Source organism: Leucoraja erinacea, unplaced genomic scaffold, assembly GCF_028641065.1.
Source record: "Leucoraja erinacea ecotype New England unplaced genomic scaffold, Leri_hhj_1 Leri_74S, whole genome shotgun sequence".
Classification (NCBI taxonomy): Eukaryota; Metazoa; Chordata; class Chondrichthyes; order Rajiformes; family Rajidae; genus Leucoraja; species Leucoraja erinaceus.
The window spans coordinates 400,312-418,449 of record NW_026576674.1 but is presented as its reverse complement, the minus strand read 5'-3'; the positions used below and the strand labels follow the sequence as shown (position 1 = coordinate 418,449).

The following is an 18,138-nucleotide window of genomic DNA, read 5'->3' as shown; positions in this document are numbered from 1 at the left end:
CTGCTGCACCTGCATGCCTACCTTCAATGACTGGTGTACCATGACACCCAGGTCTCGCTGCACCTCCCCCTTTCCCAATCGGCCACCATTTAGATAATAGTCTGCTTTCCCGTTTTTGCCACCAAAATGGATAACCTCTCATTTATCCACATTATACTGCATCTGCCAAACATTTGCCCACTCACCCAGCCTATCCAAGTCACCTTGCAGTCTCCTAGTATCCTCCTCACAGCTAACACTGCCCCCCAGCTTAGTGTCATCCGCAAACTTGGAGATATTGCCTTCAATTCCCTCATCCAGATCATTAATATATATTGTAAATAGCTGGGGTCCCAGCACTGAGCCTTGCGGTACCCCACTAGTCACTGCCTGCCATTGTGAAAAGGACCCGTTTACTCCTACTCTTTGCTTCCTGTTTGCCAGCCAGTCCTCTATCCACATCAATACTGAAACACTGTGGAAGAAATTAATATAGAGGGAAATGAAAGGAAAATGAAAAGCGGAGACTTCACAGGTGTGCTTTAAGAGACTTTATTTCATGATATCATGGACAGATGGTGGCAGTTAACTGCTCACCAGTTCTCTGACTTCACAGCAGAATAAGCCGACAGTTATGCTGTGCAGTAAACAACTTTTGTTTTTTCTTATATACAACTACATGAAAATATACTATCTACTATATGGGTACCAATTGTTTCATTAGTCATAACATACTTTTTTTGCTTATGTCAATCATTCAACAACAGATGGTTAATACAAGTCAAACACAATACACGGGCATCTTGACATTATTCTGTCTCACCTTTTAGGCGGACCACGCCACCATACCCACTCTGAGCCATTCATAAGCCCCCCCATTTACTGCAACGTATCTACGCTACTAGTGGTAGGGGGCGCGGGTGGTCTACTGTGACACGCTGTAGAGAGAAACAAGCTTCCTTATCTCTGTCGACTATTTCATGTTTGCATTTACCATACACCCTTCAACACATTCTTAAACAAGAGGTAATAGGTCTAATCTTACTTTGCCGATTCTCACGAACCTCTTCTATACCTGGTCAACGAGAGATGCCAATTGTCACATCCAAACACCCTTTCGTTACCTTGTTAATAACCATATAACCATATAACAATTACAGCACGGAAACAGGCCATCTCGACCCTTCTAGTCCGTGCCGAACACATCCTCTCCCCTAGTCCCATATACCTGCGCTCAGACCATAACCCTCCATTCCCTTCCCATCCATATAACTATCCAATTTATTTTTAAATGATAAAAACGAACCTGCCTCCACCACCTTCACTGGAAGCTCATTCCACACAGCTACCACTCTCTGAGTAAAGAAGTTCCCCCTCATGTTACCCCTAAACTTCAGTCCCTTAATTCTCATGTCATGTCCCCTTGTTTGAATCTTCCCTACTCTCAGTGGGAAAAGCTTTTCCACGTCAACTCTGTCTATCCCTCTCATCATTTTAAAAACCTCTATCAAGTCCCCCCTTAACCTTCTGCGCTCCAAAGAATAAAGCCCTAACTTGTTCAATTCCAATCTAAATTAAAAATAAGTAAGAAAGGATATTAATGTTTTCTTCCACAATATCACTAGTCATTTCCCTAACAGTAACATGTTTTATTTATGTAGTTCTTCTAACGCACTAAAAATATCTCCAGCATTCAGGGACGTTGTCAAAGTGATTGATGTGAACTGCCTTAGCAGGGATTCTGGAGATGACCTATAACTTGGGTGGAGATGGTGGGTTTCAAGGAATGTCTTATAATGGGGTTTAAGGAATCAAGAGTGTCTGAGGGTGATGAAAGAAGTATATCTGTTCATGAGAGGCATAGAATGGAGACTCACACTATCTTTAATTGGACTTTACTGGACTTTATCTGACGCTAAACATTATTTCCTTTATCCTGTATCTGTACACTGTGGGCGGCTTGGACACAGAAATCCAGAGGAACTCAGCAGGTCAGACGGCATCTCTGGAGAAAAGGAATAGGTGACGTTTCGGGTCAACACCCTCCTTCAGACCTAGGGAAAAGGAATACATGACGTGTTGGGGCGAGACCCCTCTTCATACCAGAAAAGGAATAGGTGAAGTTTTGAGACCCTTCTTCAGATTGATGCTTCCTGACCCGCTGAGTTACTCCAGCTTTTTGTATTTATTTTTGGTTTAAAGCAGCATCTGCAGTTCCTTCCTGCACATTTCGACTGTGGACGACTTGATTGTAATCATGGATAGTCTTTCCGCGGACTGGATAGCACGCAACAAAAAAACTTGTTGTTACATGTGACAAGAAACGAGACTAAACTAGACGGGGAAGATGGTTTTTCCCATGGTAGTTGTGGCGATGGAGAGACACACATAGATGGAGAAAGTTCCAAATAGCTGCTAAAGGAATAGTCAATTGCCAGGGATTAAAATTCAGAAATGGCCTAGGGCCAGAGGTAAAGAGATTTTGTATTATATATATATATGACCTAGATGTAAATATAGATGGGTTGGTGAGTAAGTTTACTAATGACACAAATTAGGAGTTGCAGACAGCGAGAAATGCTGTCAGAAGATAGCAGAACATAAACCAGCTGCAGAAAGGGGCAGAGAAATGGCAGATGGAGTTTAACCCGAGCAACTGTGAGGTGAGAGAAGAGTATAGTTAATGGCATGACCCTTAACAGCATTGATATGCAGAGGGATCTCGAAGTCCAAGTCCATAGCTCACTGAAGGAGGCAGCACAAGTAGGTTAAGAAGACGTCATAAGTAATAAGAGCAGAATTAGGCCATTCAGCCTATCGTCTATTCCATCATTCACTCATGGATGATCTATCTCTCCCTCCTAACCCCATTCTCCTGCCTTCTCCCCATAATCCGACATCTCTGCCAATCAACAATCCATCGATCTCTGCCATAAAAATATCCATTGACTTGGCCTCCACAGCCTTCTGTGGCAAAGAATTCCACCGATTCACCACCCTCTGACTAAAGAAATTCACCCTCCTCTCCTTCCAAAAGGAAAGTCCTTTAATTCTGAGGCTATGGCCTTTAGTCCGACACTCTCCCACTAGTGGAATCATCCTCTCACATCTACTCCATCCAACCTTTTCACTACTCGGTACGTTTCAATGAGGCCCCCCCTGATTCTTCTAAACTCTAGAAAGTACAGGCCTGGTGCCAACAAATGTGCATCATATGTTAACCAGTATGGGTAAAGTGTATGGTATGCTTGTCTTACATAGAAACATAGAAATTAGGTGCAGGAGTAGGCCATTCGGCCCTTCGAGCCTGCACCGCCATTCAATATGATCATGGCTGATCATCCAACTCAGTATCCCGTACCTGCCTTCTCTCCATACCCCCTGATCCCCTTAACCACAAGGGCCACATCTAACTCCCTCTTAAATATAGCCAATGAACTGGCCTCAACTACCCTCTGTGGCAGAGAGTTCCAGAGATTCACCATTCTGTGTGAAAAAAGTTCTTCTCATCTCGATTTTAAAGGATTTCCCCTTTATCCTTAAGCTGTGACCCCTTGTCCTGGACTTCCCTAACATCGGGAACAATCTTCCTGCATCTAGCCTGTCCAACTCCTTAAGAATTTTGTAAGTTTCTATAAGATCCCCTCTCAATCTTCTAAATTCTAGAGAGTATAAACCAAGTCTATCCAGTCTTTCTTCATAAGACAGTCCTGACATCCCAGGAATCAGTCTGGTGAACCGTCTCTGCACTCCCTCTATGGCAATAATGTCCTTCCTCAGATTTGGAGACCAAAACTGTACGCAATACTCCAGGTGTGGTCTCCCAAGACCCTGTACAACTGCAGTAGAACCTCTCTGCTCCTATACTCAAATCCTTTTGCAATGAAAGCTAACATACCATTCGCTTTCTTTACTGCCTGCTGCACCTGCATGCCTACCTTCAATGACTGGTGTACCATGACACCCAGGTCTCGCTGCATCTCCCCCTTTCCCAATCGGCCACCATTTAGATAATATGTGCTATGTGCTTCTGTGCTATGGGGCATTGACTATAAGAGTCAGCACATCATGATGCAGCTCTATAGGGCTTTAGTTAGACTACATTTGGAGTATTATGTGTAGTCTTGTCGTCCCCTTACAGGAGAGATGTGGAGGCTTTTGAGAGGGTGCAGAGGAGGTTTACCAAAATGTTCCCTGGATTAGAATGCTTCAGCTACAGGGGGAGGTTGGATAAACTTGGGTTATTTTCTCTGGAACGTCAGAGGTTGAGGGAAGACTGGATAGAAGTATATAAGAGGCATACATAAGGTAATCAGTGGCTTTTCCCCAAAGTGGAAATGTCCAACACGAGAGGGTGTAGCTACAGTTGCTTGCAAAAGTTTTCATACCCCTTGAACTTTTCCACATTTTGTCATGTTACAACCACAAACGTAAATGTATTTTATTGGGATTTTATGTGATAGACCAACACAAAGTGGTGCATAATTGTGAAGTGGAAGGAAAATGATACATGGTTTTCAAATTTTTTACAAATAAAAAACTGAAAAGTGTGGCGTGCAAAAGTATTCAGCCCCCCTGAGTCAATACTTTGTAGAACCACCTTTCGCTGCAATTACAGCTGCAAGTCTTTTGGGGTATGTCTCTACCAGCTTTGCACATCTAGAGACTGAAATTTTTGCCCATTCTTCTTTGCAAAATAGCTCAAGCTAAGTCAGATTGGATGGAGAGTGTCTGTGAACAGCAATTTTCAAGTCTTGCCAGAGATTCTCAATTGGATTCAGGTCTGGACTTTGACTGGGCCATTCTAACACATGAATATGCTTTGATCTAAACCATTCCATTGTAGCTCTGGCTGTATGTTTAGGGTCGTTGTCCTGCTGGAAGGTGAACCTCCGCCCCAGTCTCGTCTTTTGCAGACTCGTAACAGGTTTTCTTCCAAGATTGCCCTGTATTTGGCTCCATCCATCTTCCCATCAACTCTGACCATCTTCCTTGTCCCTGCTGAAGAAAATCATCCCCACAGCATGATGCTGCCACCACCATGTTTCACAGTGGGGATGGTGTGTTCAGGGTGATGTGCAGTGTTAGTTTTCCGCCACACATAGCGTTTTGCATTTAGGCCAAAAACTTCAATTTTGGTCTCATCTGACCAGAGGACCTTCCTCCACATGTTTGCTGTGTCCCCCACATGGCTTGTGGCAAACTGCAAACGGGACTTCTTATGGCTTTTTTTCAACAATGGCTTTCTTCTTGCCACTCTTCCATAAAGGCCCGATTAGTGGAGTGCACGACTAATAGTTGTCCTGTGGACAGATTCTCCCACCTGAGCTGTGGATCTCTGCAGCTCCTCCAGAGTTACCATGGCTTGCTGCCTTGGCTTGGCTGCTTCTCTGATCAATGCTCTCCTTGCCCGGCCTGTCAGATTAGGTGGACGGCCATGTCTTGATAGGTTTGCAGTTGTGCCATACTCTTTCCATTTTCGGATGATGGATTGAACAGTGCTCCGTGAGATGTTCAAAGCTTGGGATATTTTTTTAAAGCCTAACCCTGCTTTAAACTTCTCCACAACTTTATCCCTGACCTGTCTGGTGTGTTCCTTGGGCTTCATGATGCTGTTTGGTCACTAATGTTCTCTAACAAACCTATGAAGCCTTCACAGAACAGCTGTATTTATACTGAGATTAGATTACACACAAGTGGACTCTATTTACTAATTAGGTGACTTCTGAAGGCAATTGGTTGCACTGGGTTTTATTTAGGGGTATCAGAGTAAAGGCGGCTGAATACTTTTGCACGCCACATTTTTCAGTTTTTTATTTGTAAAAAAATTTGAAAACCATGTATCATTTTCCTTCCACTTCACAATTATGCGCCACTTTGTGTTGGTCTATCACATAAAATCCCAATAAGAATAGAATAGTAGAATAGAATAGAATAGTTTCTTTATTGTCATTGTAACATGAACCATGTACAACGAAATTTAAAATGTCAGCCAGTCAGTGCAGCATTCAAACATTTCTAAAAGCTAACGATACATACAAGGTAAAATATTAAAGATAAACAACGAAATAAATATCACGGACAAAGCACGCATACACACCCAACCCTCCATCCTTCTGTCGATTCCACAGTGTACCACAGTCCCTTAGTCTGTATCGCCCCTGCGTTCCTTGGCGGCTACATTTAGTGCTTTTATAGCAGTGGGGTAAAAACTGTTTTTTAGTCTATTTGTCCTTGTCCTTGTAGATCTGTACCGTCTGCCTGACGGCAACAGTTCAAACAGGGAGTAAATACATTTACGTTTGTGATTGTAACGTGACAAAATGTGGAAAAGTTCAAGGGGTATGAAAACTTTTGCAAGCCACTGTATGTGGTGAGAGGGGGAAAGTTTAATGTGCGAGGCAAGATTTTTACACAGAGAGGGGTGGGGATGGGGACTACACTGCCAGAGATGGTGGTGGATGTAGATACCATGGTGGTGTTTAAGAGGCTTTGGGATAAGGAAGTTCAGGGACTAGAGCAATATGGATCATGTACAGGGAGATGAGATCAGTTTAACTTGGTATGATGTTTGACACAGATAATGTGGGCTGGCGGGCCCATTCCTGTGCTGTCGTGTTGTATATTCCAATACGTGATCTTAGCTTAGTTTACAGATACAGCATGGAAACATAGGCCTACCTAGTCCACACTGATCATCGACCACCTGTTAGTACTAGTTGTATTACTAGTTGTATGTTATCCTACTTTCTCATCCACTCCCACCTCACTAGGGGCAATTTACAGAGGACAATTGACCTCCAAACCAGATGTTGTTTTTGGGATGTGGGAAGAAACCGGAGCACCCAGAGGAAACCCACGCAGTCACAGGGAGAAGGTGCAAACCGCACGTGGGTGGCACCCAGAGTCAGGATCAAACCAAGATCTGTGCCACTGTGAGGTTACAGCTCTACCAGTTGTGCCACCGTGCTGCTCACCCCGACATATCTGGTGGCACAATCCTCACCCCATTCCTGACTTCCTGTAGGATGAGAAATGAATGAGTTACTGCAACATGGAGGAATAGCACCTTGTATTCCGTTTGGGTTGCTTACAACCCAACAGTATGAACATTGAATCCACCAATTTTAGGCAACAAACCTACAATCAACCCTCTTTTTTTTATCCTCTCCCCCCCCCCCCCCCCTCCTCTTCCACCTACATTCCTTTGTCCTCTGAATGGTTAGCACGCATCAAAAGCTTTTCACTGTACCTTGGTACACGTGACATTACACTAAACTGAACTGACCCTACGACCTTGCCTATACCACACAGGAAGAGGAGGAGAGGCTCCAGCACCAAAGGCTCTGTGTTAAAGCGCTGCGCGTGGACACCACTTCTATCGTCTCGCTGCGGAGTAATGGAGCGGGTGTCAAGGTGCAGCTGGGGGAGGTTGCCGGCAAGATGCTCGCTGACGAGGATGCCCATAGCCCCGCACGCAAGGAGAAATGTGGCCAGTTCAAGGTCAACAAAACCGATTTGGAGAAAATGGTGCCAACACTGGCGTCCGTCAAGGGTAAGGTCATAAGGAATAGTAAAAATAGGCCATTCGGCCCATCATGGCTGATCTATCTCTCTCTCCTAACCCCTTTCTCTTGCCTTCTTCCCATAACCTCTGACATTGGTACTAATCTACCCTCGGAAAGTCAATAAATTTTAGATGTTAGAGACAGCAGACAATTAAAAAACATTATACTTAAACAATGTAAAAATAAAGGGCAAGAGTAAAAAGGGGCAGCTTTGCTGTATATTGCACATGCAAATATCTAAAGTGCACTTGGAGAGTTCATAAGTGTTTGGCTTACAGACTAGAATGTAGTTGTGTAGAGCGGCTGTTAGGTAGAGCTACCACTCGTGGGAAGAACAGGGTACTGATTCTGGATGATCGGCCAAGATCATATTGAATGGCCGTGCTGGCTCGAAGGGCCGAATGGCCTACTCCTGCACCAATTTTCTATGTTTCTACTTCAAAGAGTTTGTGGCCAGGGTGCAAGTGGGTCAGTCCCTTGTTCTGACTCTTGTCTGCGTTTACTTGCAGACGGCACGGTGGTGATGGTGGTGAACAAGGCCAACATGTTGCAGGCCATCTACTACCAGGACGGCCGCATGAAACAGACCTTCGAGAGGTTCCCCGAGGTGCTGCTGGTGGGCGCCACCTACAGCTGGGCGGGCCTGCAGCTGCCCACATACCTGCTGCTGGCCATCAACGGCAACGGGGAGAGCGAGCTGGCGAGCCTGTGGTTCCTGCAGAGCGAGGAGCGCGAGACCGTCCGGCAGCTTCTCCGCATCTTCAGGCAGAAGAACCCGGCGGCGGAGGGAACGCGGGCGGTGGTGGTCGGCAGCAAGGTGTGCAACGGGGAGCTGGTGACCGATGTGCTGCCCCACTGCAAACCGCTGGCCTGCCTCGCCCACACCCTGAGCGTCTTCCAGGACGATGTGACCACCGAGAAGCTGCACCTGACCGCCGGGCAACAGTAAGCACTGGCACCGACATTCCCTCGTGGGACTGGAGCGGAGCGGGCGGGTGGGGGATGGGAGTTCCCAAATATTCCTCCGCCTGTCGCATTGTGTTTGTTCGTTAAAGTTGTGACTCTCATCCCTCTGCACAATCCAGTCTCCCCCCCATGTCATATAACCATATAACAATTACAGCACGGAAACAGGCCATCTCGACCCTTCTAGTCCGTGCCGAACACATAACCTCCCCTAGTCCCATATACCTGCGCTCAGACCATAACCCTCCATTCCCTTCCCATCCATATAACTATCCAATTTTCGCTCATTCCACACAACGAACCACTCTCTGAGTAAAGAAGTTCCCCCTCATTTACCCCTAAACTTCAGTCCCTTAATTCTCATGTCATGTCCCCTTGTTTGAATCTTCCCTACTCTCAGTGGGAAAAGCTTTTCCACGTTAACTCTGTCTATCCCTCTCATCATTTTTAAAACCTCTATCGTCCCCCCTTAACCTTCTGCGCTCCAAAGAATAAAGCCCTAACTTGTTCAACCTTTCTCTGTAACTTAGTTGCTGAAACCCAGGCAACATTCTAGTAAATCTCCTCTGTACTCTCTCTATTTTCTTGACATCCTTCCTATAATTAGGCGACCAAAATTGTACACCATACTCCAGAATTGGCCTCACCAATGCCTTGTACAATTTTAACATTACATCCCAACTTCTATACTCAATGCTCTGATTTATAAAGGCCAGCACACCAAAAGCTTTCTTTACCACCCTATCTACATGAGATTCCACTTTCAGGGATCTGTGCACAGTTATTCCCAGATCCCTCTGTTCACCTACATTCTTCAATTCCCTACCATTTACCATGTACGTCCTATTTTGATTTGTCCTGCCAAGATGTAGCACCTCACACTTATCAGCATTAAACTCCATCTGCCATCTTTCAGCCCACTCTTCCAACTGGCATAAATCTCTCTGTAGACTTTGAAACTCTACTTCATTACCCGCAACCCCACCTATCTTAGTATCATCTGCATACTTACTAATCCAATTTACCACACCATCATCCAGATCATTGATGTACATGACAAACAACAGTGGACCCAACACCGATCCCTGTGGCACCCCACTCGTCACTGGCCTCCAACCTGACAAACAACCATCCACCATTACTCTCTGGCATCTCCCATTCAGCCACTGTTGAATCCATCTTGCTACTCCACCATTAATACCCAACCATTGAACCTTCTTAACCAACCTTCCATGATGAACCTTGTCAAAGGCCTTACTAAAGTCCATATACACAACATCCACTGCTTTACCCTCATCAATTTCCCGAGTAACATCTTCAAAAAATTCAAGAAGTTTAGTTAAACATGACCTTCCAGGCACAAATCCATGTTGACTGTTTCTAATCAGACCCTGTTTATCTAGATGCTTATATATATTATCTTTAAGTATTCTTTCCATTAATTTGCCCACCACTGACGTCAAACTAACAGGTCTATAATTGCTAGGTTTACTCTTAGACCCCTTTTTAAACAATGGAACAACATGCGCAGTACGCCAATCCTCCGGCACTATTCCCGTTTCTAATGACATTTGAAATATTTCTGCCATAGCCCCTGCTATTTCTACACTAACTTCCCTCAATGTCCTAGGGAATATCCTGTCCGGACCTGGAGACTTATCCACTTTTATATTTCTCAAAAGTGTCAGTACTTCCTCTTCTTTGATCCTCATAGTTTCCATAGCTACTCTACTTGTTTCCCTTACCTCACATAATTCAATATCCTTCTCCTTGGTGAATACCGAAGAAAAGAAACTGTTCAATATCTACCCCATCTCTTTTGGCTCTGCAGATAGTTGTCCACTCTGACTCTCTAATGGACCAATTTTATCCCTCGTTATCCTTTTGCTATTAATATAGCGGTAGAAACCCTTCGGATTTACTTTTACCTTACTTGCCAAAGCAACCTCATATCGTCTTTTAGCTTTTCTAATTTCTTTCTTTCTGTCCCATCTACTCCACTCTCTCTCTCTCTCTCTCTCTCTTTTCTTTCCCTCTTTCTTACCCGCTCCTCCTTCCCTTCTCCCCCTCTTTTCCTCCTCCTACTCTCCGCCCCCTCCTCCCCTTCCCTCTTCTCTCCACCTGCCCCCTCTACTGCACCATCGGGCATCAATAAGTTCTGGCATCGTGATTCTGTCGTGGGACAGGGGCAAGGGGGGGGGGGGGGGAGGTTGGGCTCTCCACACAGACAATGCCTGTAGTCAGGATGGATCCTGGGACTGGCACTGTATATATTTTATTTTATTAGAAGTAAGCACAGTCATATGGCACCAAAGTGCCTAATATATATTTTCATAATACATTTTATGTACAACTTCTTTTTTTTTTTTTGTTACATTGAAAAAAGATGAGAATAAGAAAAAGAAGTTAGATAGTAAAGGATAGAAAGATGTGAAATATATAGTGTGTGAAGAAAGAAAACGAGTAAATGAAGAAAGTTGAGAGAGAAAATAGTGAAAAGAAAAGGAGATCATTATTTATAATCTTGCCCAACCCTCGTCCAGTCCTGAAACAGTTATTTTTTACAATTGTGTTGCACCATATGGTTCCCAAAAAAACGACGAATGGAGACCAACTCGTTATGAATTGGTCTGATTTATCCATTAGGAGGAATCGCATTTCCTCAAGATGAGCGGTGTCCAACTTACTTGCAATCCACATTTTAAGCGTTGATATTGATGTACCCTTCCAAAATTAAAGTATTAATTTTTTTGCTATTATTAAACCATAATTAAGGAATAGATTTTGAGATGTGTTCAATTTATTCCCATCTTCCATTACACCAAATATAATCATTTTAGTATTAGGTTCCATTCTTGTCTTGAATAATTTTGTAAGTATTTCAAAAATATAATTCCAAAATCTATAAAGTTTTATGCAGGAAACTAAGGAGTGTGTTATAGTTGCCTTTTGGACTAGACATTTATCACAAGTGGCGGATATATTTGGATAAAATTTGTTCAATCTTGTTTTTGAATAATATAATCTATGTACAATTTTAAATTGAATTAGATTATGTCTTACATTAATTGAACATTTGTGAATATATATCAGGTATTTTTCCCATTTAACCTTCGTAATTTTTATCATTAATTCCCGTTCCCACTCTTCTCTAAGTACCTCTGTCGATGGTAGGTCTATATTTAGAATACTATTATATAAATAGGATATTAATTTTTGTGAGTCAGCTTCAATATTCATTGCTTCTTCCCATAAGTCAGGAGTTACGTTTTGATATCCTTGTATATATTTTTTCACAAAGTCGCAAATCTGAAGATATTTAAAATATTGGTTGTTTTTCAATTTAAATTTTAATTGTAGTTGTTGGAATGATAGTAGGTTTCCCATTTCGTACATATCCCTGATCCTAATTCCGAGACTTTCCCATTGGTTATATGTCTTATCAATAAGAGATGGTTTAAATAAAGGGTTATTTGCAATTGGCATTAACAGTGATAGATTTCTTAATTTTAAAGATAATTTTATTTGTTTCCAAATTCTTATTGTACCATATATAATTGGGTTCTTCTTATATATTGTGTTATTCAGTTCTTTGGGGGAAAAGAGGATCGTTCCTATATTACAAGGATGACAATCCTCCTTCTCCATTTTTATCCATTCTGTCTGTTGTGTAGAACTATCCAACCAATAAATCATATTCTTAATATGCACTGCCCAGTAATAATACATAAAATTCGGAAGTGAAAGTCCCCCCGACCTCTTTTGGTTTACATAAGTGTTTTTTTGTGATTCTATGTGATTTATAGTCCCAAATATAATTTGTAATGTTAGAGTCTAATTTAAAAAATATATATTTTGGTATATATACCGGTATAGACTGAAATAGGTATAATAATTGTGGTAAGAAGATCATTTTTATTGCATTTATTCTACCTAATAATGATAAGGGAAGTGTTTTCCAAAATTTAATCCGTGTATTAAGTTTATTTAATAAAGGTATGAAATTAGCATTGAATAATGCTTTATATTTTCTAGTAATCTGAATACCCAAATATTTAAATTTTTCTGTTGCGATTTTAAAGGGGAACTTCAGTAAGTGTGTAGGTTCTTGAGGTTTTAATGTCATGATTTCGCTTTTGTTCCAGTTTATTCTATATCCAGAAAAAGACCCAAATTCCTCTATTAAGTTTAATAAATTTGGTATGCTCGTTTGTGACTTTGTAATATATAAAAGTATATCGTCTGCATATAATGAGATTTTATTCTTTGAGTCCCTGGTATTATAGCCCTGAATATTCGGATGAATTCTTATACTTTCAGCCAGGGGTTCTATCATAAGGGCAAATAGCAGGGGTGATAGTGCACATCCCTGCCTATTACCCCTTGATAGTTGAAATTTTTGAGATAACATGTTATTAGTTAAAATTCTTGCCATCGGTTTATCATATAATAATTTTACCCATGTTATGAGGTTGGGCTCTCCACACAGACAATGCCTGTAGTCAGGATGGATCCTGGGACTGGCACTGTAAGGCAGCAACTCTACCACTACGCCATGGTGCTGCACCGGGAGGTTCCTAACCTTGTCTCCTCTTCCCTTTCTTCCCGCCAGGAGCCAGCTGCTGCAGATCCTGCACAGTATGTGTTACGCGACGTGGACAGAGGACTACGACCTGCTGTACCGCCAGCTGCTGGACTCCAACGCGGAGAGTGCCGTTGACTACTTCCACAAGACGTGGCACGGGTCGCGCCGCCAGTGGGTGGAGGGCTTCAAGCACGAGAACGAGAGCTACCTCACCAGCTCCCTGCAGCGGGTGCAGGCGCTGAGCCAGAGGCTGGCGGCCACGGTCGAGGACTTCTCCAACGTGACCTCCTTCACCCGGGACCTCCTGAAGGCCGTGGACACGGTGCGGGCAGAGTGCGACCAGCGGGTGTTGCAGAGAGCGCCTCCTGCAGGGCTGGAGGACAACTCCGTCGAGTCTTTCTACCGGGAGCTGCTCACCGACTTTGCCTTCCGCCGGGTGCAGAGGGAGCTGGAGGAAGCGGAGTGGGTCTCCTTCCTCAGTGTGGAGGCCGATAGGGCCTGGCCCGTGTGTCGGCGCCGGGCCCTCGTGACGGACCAGGCCAGCTGCCAGTGTGCCTTCCGCACCTCCATGAGGCTCCCCTGCCGGCACGTCCTGGCTCTCCGGCGGCGGCTGGGCTCCGACCTCTTCGAGCCCTCGCTCTGCGCCGGGCGCTGGACGCAGGAGCACTTCCTCGGCGGTCAGTTCCCACCCGCGTCACTGAGGGAGCGGGACAAGGTGCAGCAGGAGCGGTACCGCCAGGCCTTCAAGGTAGCTCGCAAACTCTCCTCCCTCGCCACCCGGTGTCCGGCCGAAGACTTTGGCAGGTGCCTGGAGGTTATGACGGCCGTCACTGACATCTGGGCCAGAGGTGGCCAGGTGCAAGTCACCGAAATCAATGGTTTGTAGCAACACAGTCTCAGAGAGAGTGAAGCAAAGATACACACACACACAAAACATGGAGCAGTACAGCACAAGAACACAATGAACATATCTATGTCCCATCTAATAGTCTTTCGAACTATTGTATCTGCTTCAACTTCCACCTCTGGCAGCACGATCCAGGCACCACCCTCTGTGTAAATGAGTATATAGAAGTATATAGAGTATATAGGACTGATAGATGATGAATGACTCCCGTGTGTGCGCTAGAATAAAGTCCAGGTAACCTAAATGGTAGGGAATTGAAGAATGTAGGTGAACAGAGGGATCTGGGAATAACTGTACACAGTTCCCTGAAAGTGGAATCTCATGTAGATAGGGTGGTAAAGAAAGCTTTTGGTGTGCTGGCCTTTATAAATCAGAGCATTGAGTATAGAAGTTGGGGTGTAATGTTAAAATTGTACAAGGCATTGGTGAGGCCAATTCTGGAGTATGGTGTACAATTTTGGTCGCCTAATTATAGGAAGGATGTCAACAAAATACAGAGAGTCCAGAGGAGATTTACTAGAATGTTGCCTGGGTTTCAGCAACTAAGTTACAGAGAAAGGTTGAACAAGTTAGGGCTTTATTCTTTGGAGCGCAGAAGGTTAAGGGGGGACTTGATAGAGGTTTTTAAAATGATGAGAGGGATAGACAGAGTTGACGTGGAAAAGCTTTTCCCACTGAGAGTAGGGAAGATTCAAACAAGGGGACATGACATGAGAATTAAGGGACTTAAGTTTAGGGGTAACATGAGGGGGAACTTCTTTACTCAGAGAGTGGTAGCTGTGTGGAATGAGCTTCCAGTGAAGGTGGTGGAGGCAGGTTCGTTTTTATCATTTAAAAATAAATTGGGTAGTTATATGGATGGGAAGGGAATGGAGGGTTATGGTCTGAGCGCAGGTATATGGGACTAGGGGAGATTATGGGTTCGGCACGGACTAGAAGGGTCGAGATGGCCTGTTTCCGTGCTGTAATTGTTATATGGTTATATGGTTATAGAGAGAGTGAAGCAAAGATACACACAAAACATGGAGCAGTACAGCACAAGAACAGGCCCTTCAGCACACAATGAACATGATGCCAAGACCATCGCTTATCTACCTGCATTTAATCCATATCTCCCCATTTCATGCATATCCATGTGCCCATCTAATAGTCTTTCAAACTATTGTATCTGCTTCAACTTCCACCCCTGGCAGCACGATCCAGGCACCAACCTCTGTGTAAAAAGAAACTTGCCCCACTAAACTCTACCCTTTTCACTTTAATGCAATGTTCTCTTGTATTGGATTTTTTTTATTTCTGGGAGAAGGATCCTGACTCTCCACCCCATCTATGCCTTTCATCGTTTTACAAACCTCTATTAGGTCTCTCCGCAACCTCCGACATTCCAGAGGAAACAATCCAAGTATGTTCAACTGTAGCTAATGCCTCCTAATCCTGGCAAAATATTCTGGGAAACCTCCTGCACTCTCTCCAAAGCTTCCAAATACTTCCTATAATGGGGCAACCAGAACTGGATGCAATACTCCAAATGCAGCCTAAACCAAAGTCCTATCAAGATGCACCATGACTTCCTGACTGTTAGAGTCAATGCATCCATGACCCATGAAAGCAAGCAAACCATATGCCTTCTTGACCACTCTCTACACATATGTTGCCACTTTCAGGGAAGTACTGTAGAAAGTGGACACCAAGTGCTGGAGTAACTCAGCGGATCAGGCAGCATCTCTGGAGGATGAGGATAGGTGCCGTTTCGGGTCAGGACCCTTCATACTAATAGGTGCAGGAGTTGGCCATTTGGCCCTTTGAGCCAGCACCGCCATTCAATGGTTGATCATTCACAATCAATACCCCGTTCATGCCTTCTCTCCATATCCCTTGATTCCGCTAGTCTGCATCTTGTGAATCGGCCTCCACTGCCTTCTGAGGCAGAAAATTCCACAAATTCACAACTGGGTGAAAAGGTTTTTCCTCGTCTCAGCTCTAAATGGCCTACCCCTTATTCTTAAACTGTGGCCTCTGTTTCTGGACTTCCGCAACATCGGGAACATGTTTCCTGCATTTAGCTTGTCCAATCCCTCGATAATTTTATGTTTCTATCAGATCCCCACTCTTCCTTCTAAATTCCAGTGAATACAAGCCCAGTTGTTCCATTCTTTCATCATATAACAGTCCCACCACTGGGAATTAACCTTGTGAACCTATGCTGCAGTCCCTCAATAGCAAGAATGTCCTTCCTCAAATTAGGGGACCAAAACTGAACACAATGCTCCAGGTGTGGTCTCACCAGGGCCCTGTACAAATACAGAAGAGCCTCCGCTTGTACACTCAAATCCCCTCGTTATGAAGGCCAACATGCCATTAGCTTTCTTCACTCCCTGCTGTGCCTGCAAGTTTACCTTTAGTGACTTATGGACACCCAGGTCTTGTTGCACTTCCCCTTTTCTTAATCTGACACCATTTGGATAAAAATCTGCACTTGCCACCAAAGTGGATAACCTCACATGTATCCACATTATACTGCATCTGCCCACTCACCCAACCTATCCCTTTCCAGTCAACTTTGGCCAGTACAGCTCCTCCCTCCTGCCTCAATAGTTCCATTTGTTCAACTGCAACACTGACACTTCGGATTTTACCTTCCCCCTCTCAAATTGCAGATTAAAATTTATCATATTATGGCCACCACCTCCTAATGGTTCCTTAAGCTTGAGTTCCCTTATCAAATCCGGTTCATTACACAACACTAAATCCAGAATTGCCTTCTCCCTGGTAGGATCCAGTACAAGCTGCTCTAAGAATCCATCTCGGAGGCACTCTACAAACTCCCTTTCTTGGGGTCCAGTACCAAGCTGATTTTCCCAGACTACCTGCATATTGAAACCTCTGACACCCGCACTAATCAAGAATCTATCTATAAATATATCCACCGACTTTGCCTCCACAGCCTTCTGTGGCCACGAATTCCACAGATTCACCACCCTTCCCTGTTCCAGGAATTGACCTCAACAAAATGAAAGCAAGGAAAAAAACTTGCCTCGCACATCTCCTTGAAACTTTGCCCCTCTCACCATTTATCGATCAGCAGATTACCTTTCCACTGATAGACAGGCCCTATGATACTTATTGACCGAAGATAGACACAAAATGCTGGAGTAACTCAGCGGGACTTACCGAGCTCTCTATTGTGATTTATTATTGTATGTTTCCTCAAATATTGTTTTACCGTTGCACCATGTTGTACTCTGGATACATGACTATGTGCGTCCCCCAACAATTTATTACTGTCTGTTTCCCTCTCGGCATACATTGCTGTGCCCCCTCCAACATCACTCACTCGTTGTGTTCCTTTCTTTTCAGTGACTGGTGCAACACAGCAAGAATCGTCTCCAGCCACCGAGGCAAGTTGAAGATGTGCGTAAGAACTGATTTCAGATCTGACTGACCGACAGACATTGGGAGCCGCTTACAGTCAGTGATTCACCGAGATCCCAGGAATCAGGATCTGAAGTTGCTTTCTCTTCATACCCCCGTGTGTACGCTTGTGTGTCTGTGTGTGTACAGATGCACCCAATGAACACTGCCATACATCGATCACCATTGATAATAAACTGTCGCTCGGCTCTGTGTGTGTTATGTGTGTGTGTGTACTTGTGTGTATGTGTGAGTGAAGGCGTGTGTGTGTGTGCAGATGCATCCAATGAACAATGCCAGACACTGATCACCATTGATAGTGAACTGTCGGTCGGCCCTGTGTGCGTTACGCGGGTGTATGTATAGATGCATCCAATGAAGATTGTCAGACACCAATCGCCATTGAGAGTGAACAGTCGGTCGTCTCTGATTGAGCTTTGAAGCTGAATTATATAGCTTTCTTCAATCCCTATGCCGTTTGCCCTTACAGCTGATAAAGTCATTGTTGCTGTCAGTTTGCATGAAGTGTGCAACAATATGGTCAATAATGATGAGCAAAAGTGTGTCGACCATCTGATTCACTTCCAAAGACAACTTGTGCAAATTAATTTTAAACGATGCATAACCAGATTTTTTATTGTGCAATTTATATATGATATATCACAAGGCACCTCTGAACTTACTGATGCAACATAACCGCAGCAGGGCTCCTGGTAAATCCT

The 18,138-nt window shown here is 44.0% G+C and overlaps 1 protein-coding gene across 3 annotated transcripts in view; it reads left to right on the top strand.

The window, feature by feature from the left end:
* The window catches only part of LOC129694671 (zinc finger SWIM domain-containing protein 3-like), a 39,823-nt gene extending 22,197 nt beyond the window's left edge, over nucleotides 1–17,626 (top strand). For 2 of the 3 annotated variants that reach the window (XM_055631395.1, XM_055631393.1), the window contains 4 exons: nucleotides 7,294–7,534; nucleotides 8,057–8,492; nucleotides 13,126–13,976; nucleotides 17,363–17,626. In XM_055631395.1, coding sequence (XP_055487370.1) covers nucleotides 7,294–7,534; nucleotides 8,057–8,492; nucleotides 13,126–13,976; nucleotides 17,363–17,412 — 1,578 coding nt within the window. In that variant the 3' untranslated portion in view covers nucleotides 17,413–17,626. The remainder of the gene's footprint in view (nucleotides 1–7,293; nucleotides 7,535–8,056; nucleotides 8,493–13,125; nucleotides 13,977–17,362) is intronic. The other variant, XM_055631394.1, reaches the window with a different exon arrangement.
* The last annotated feature ends 512 nt before the right edge of the window (nucleotides 17,627–18,138 follow it).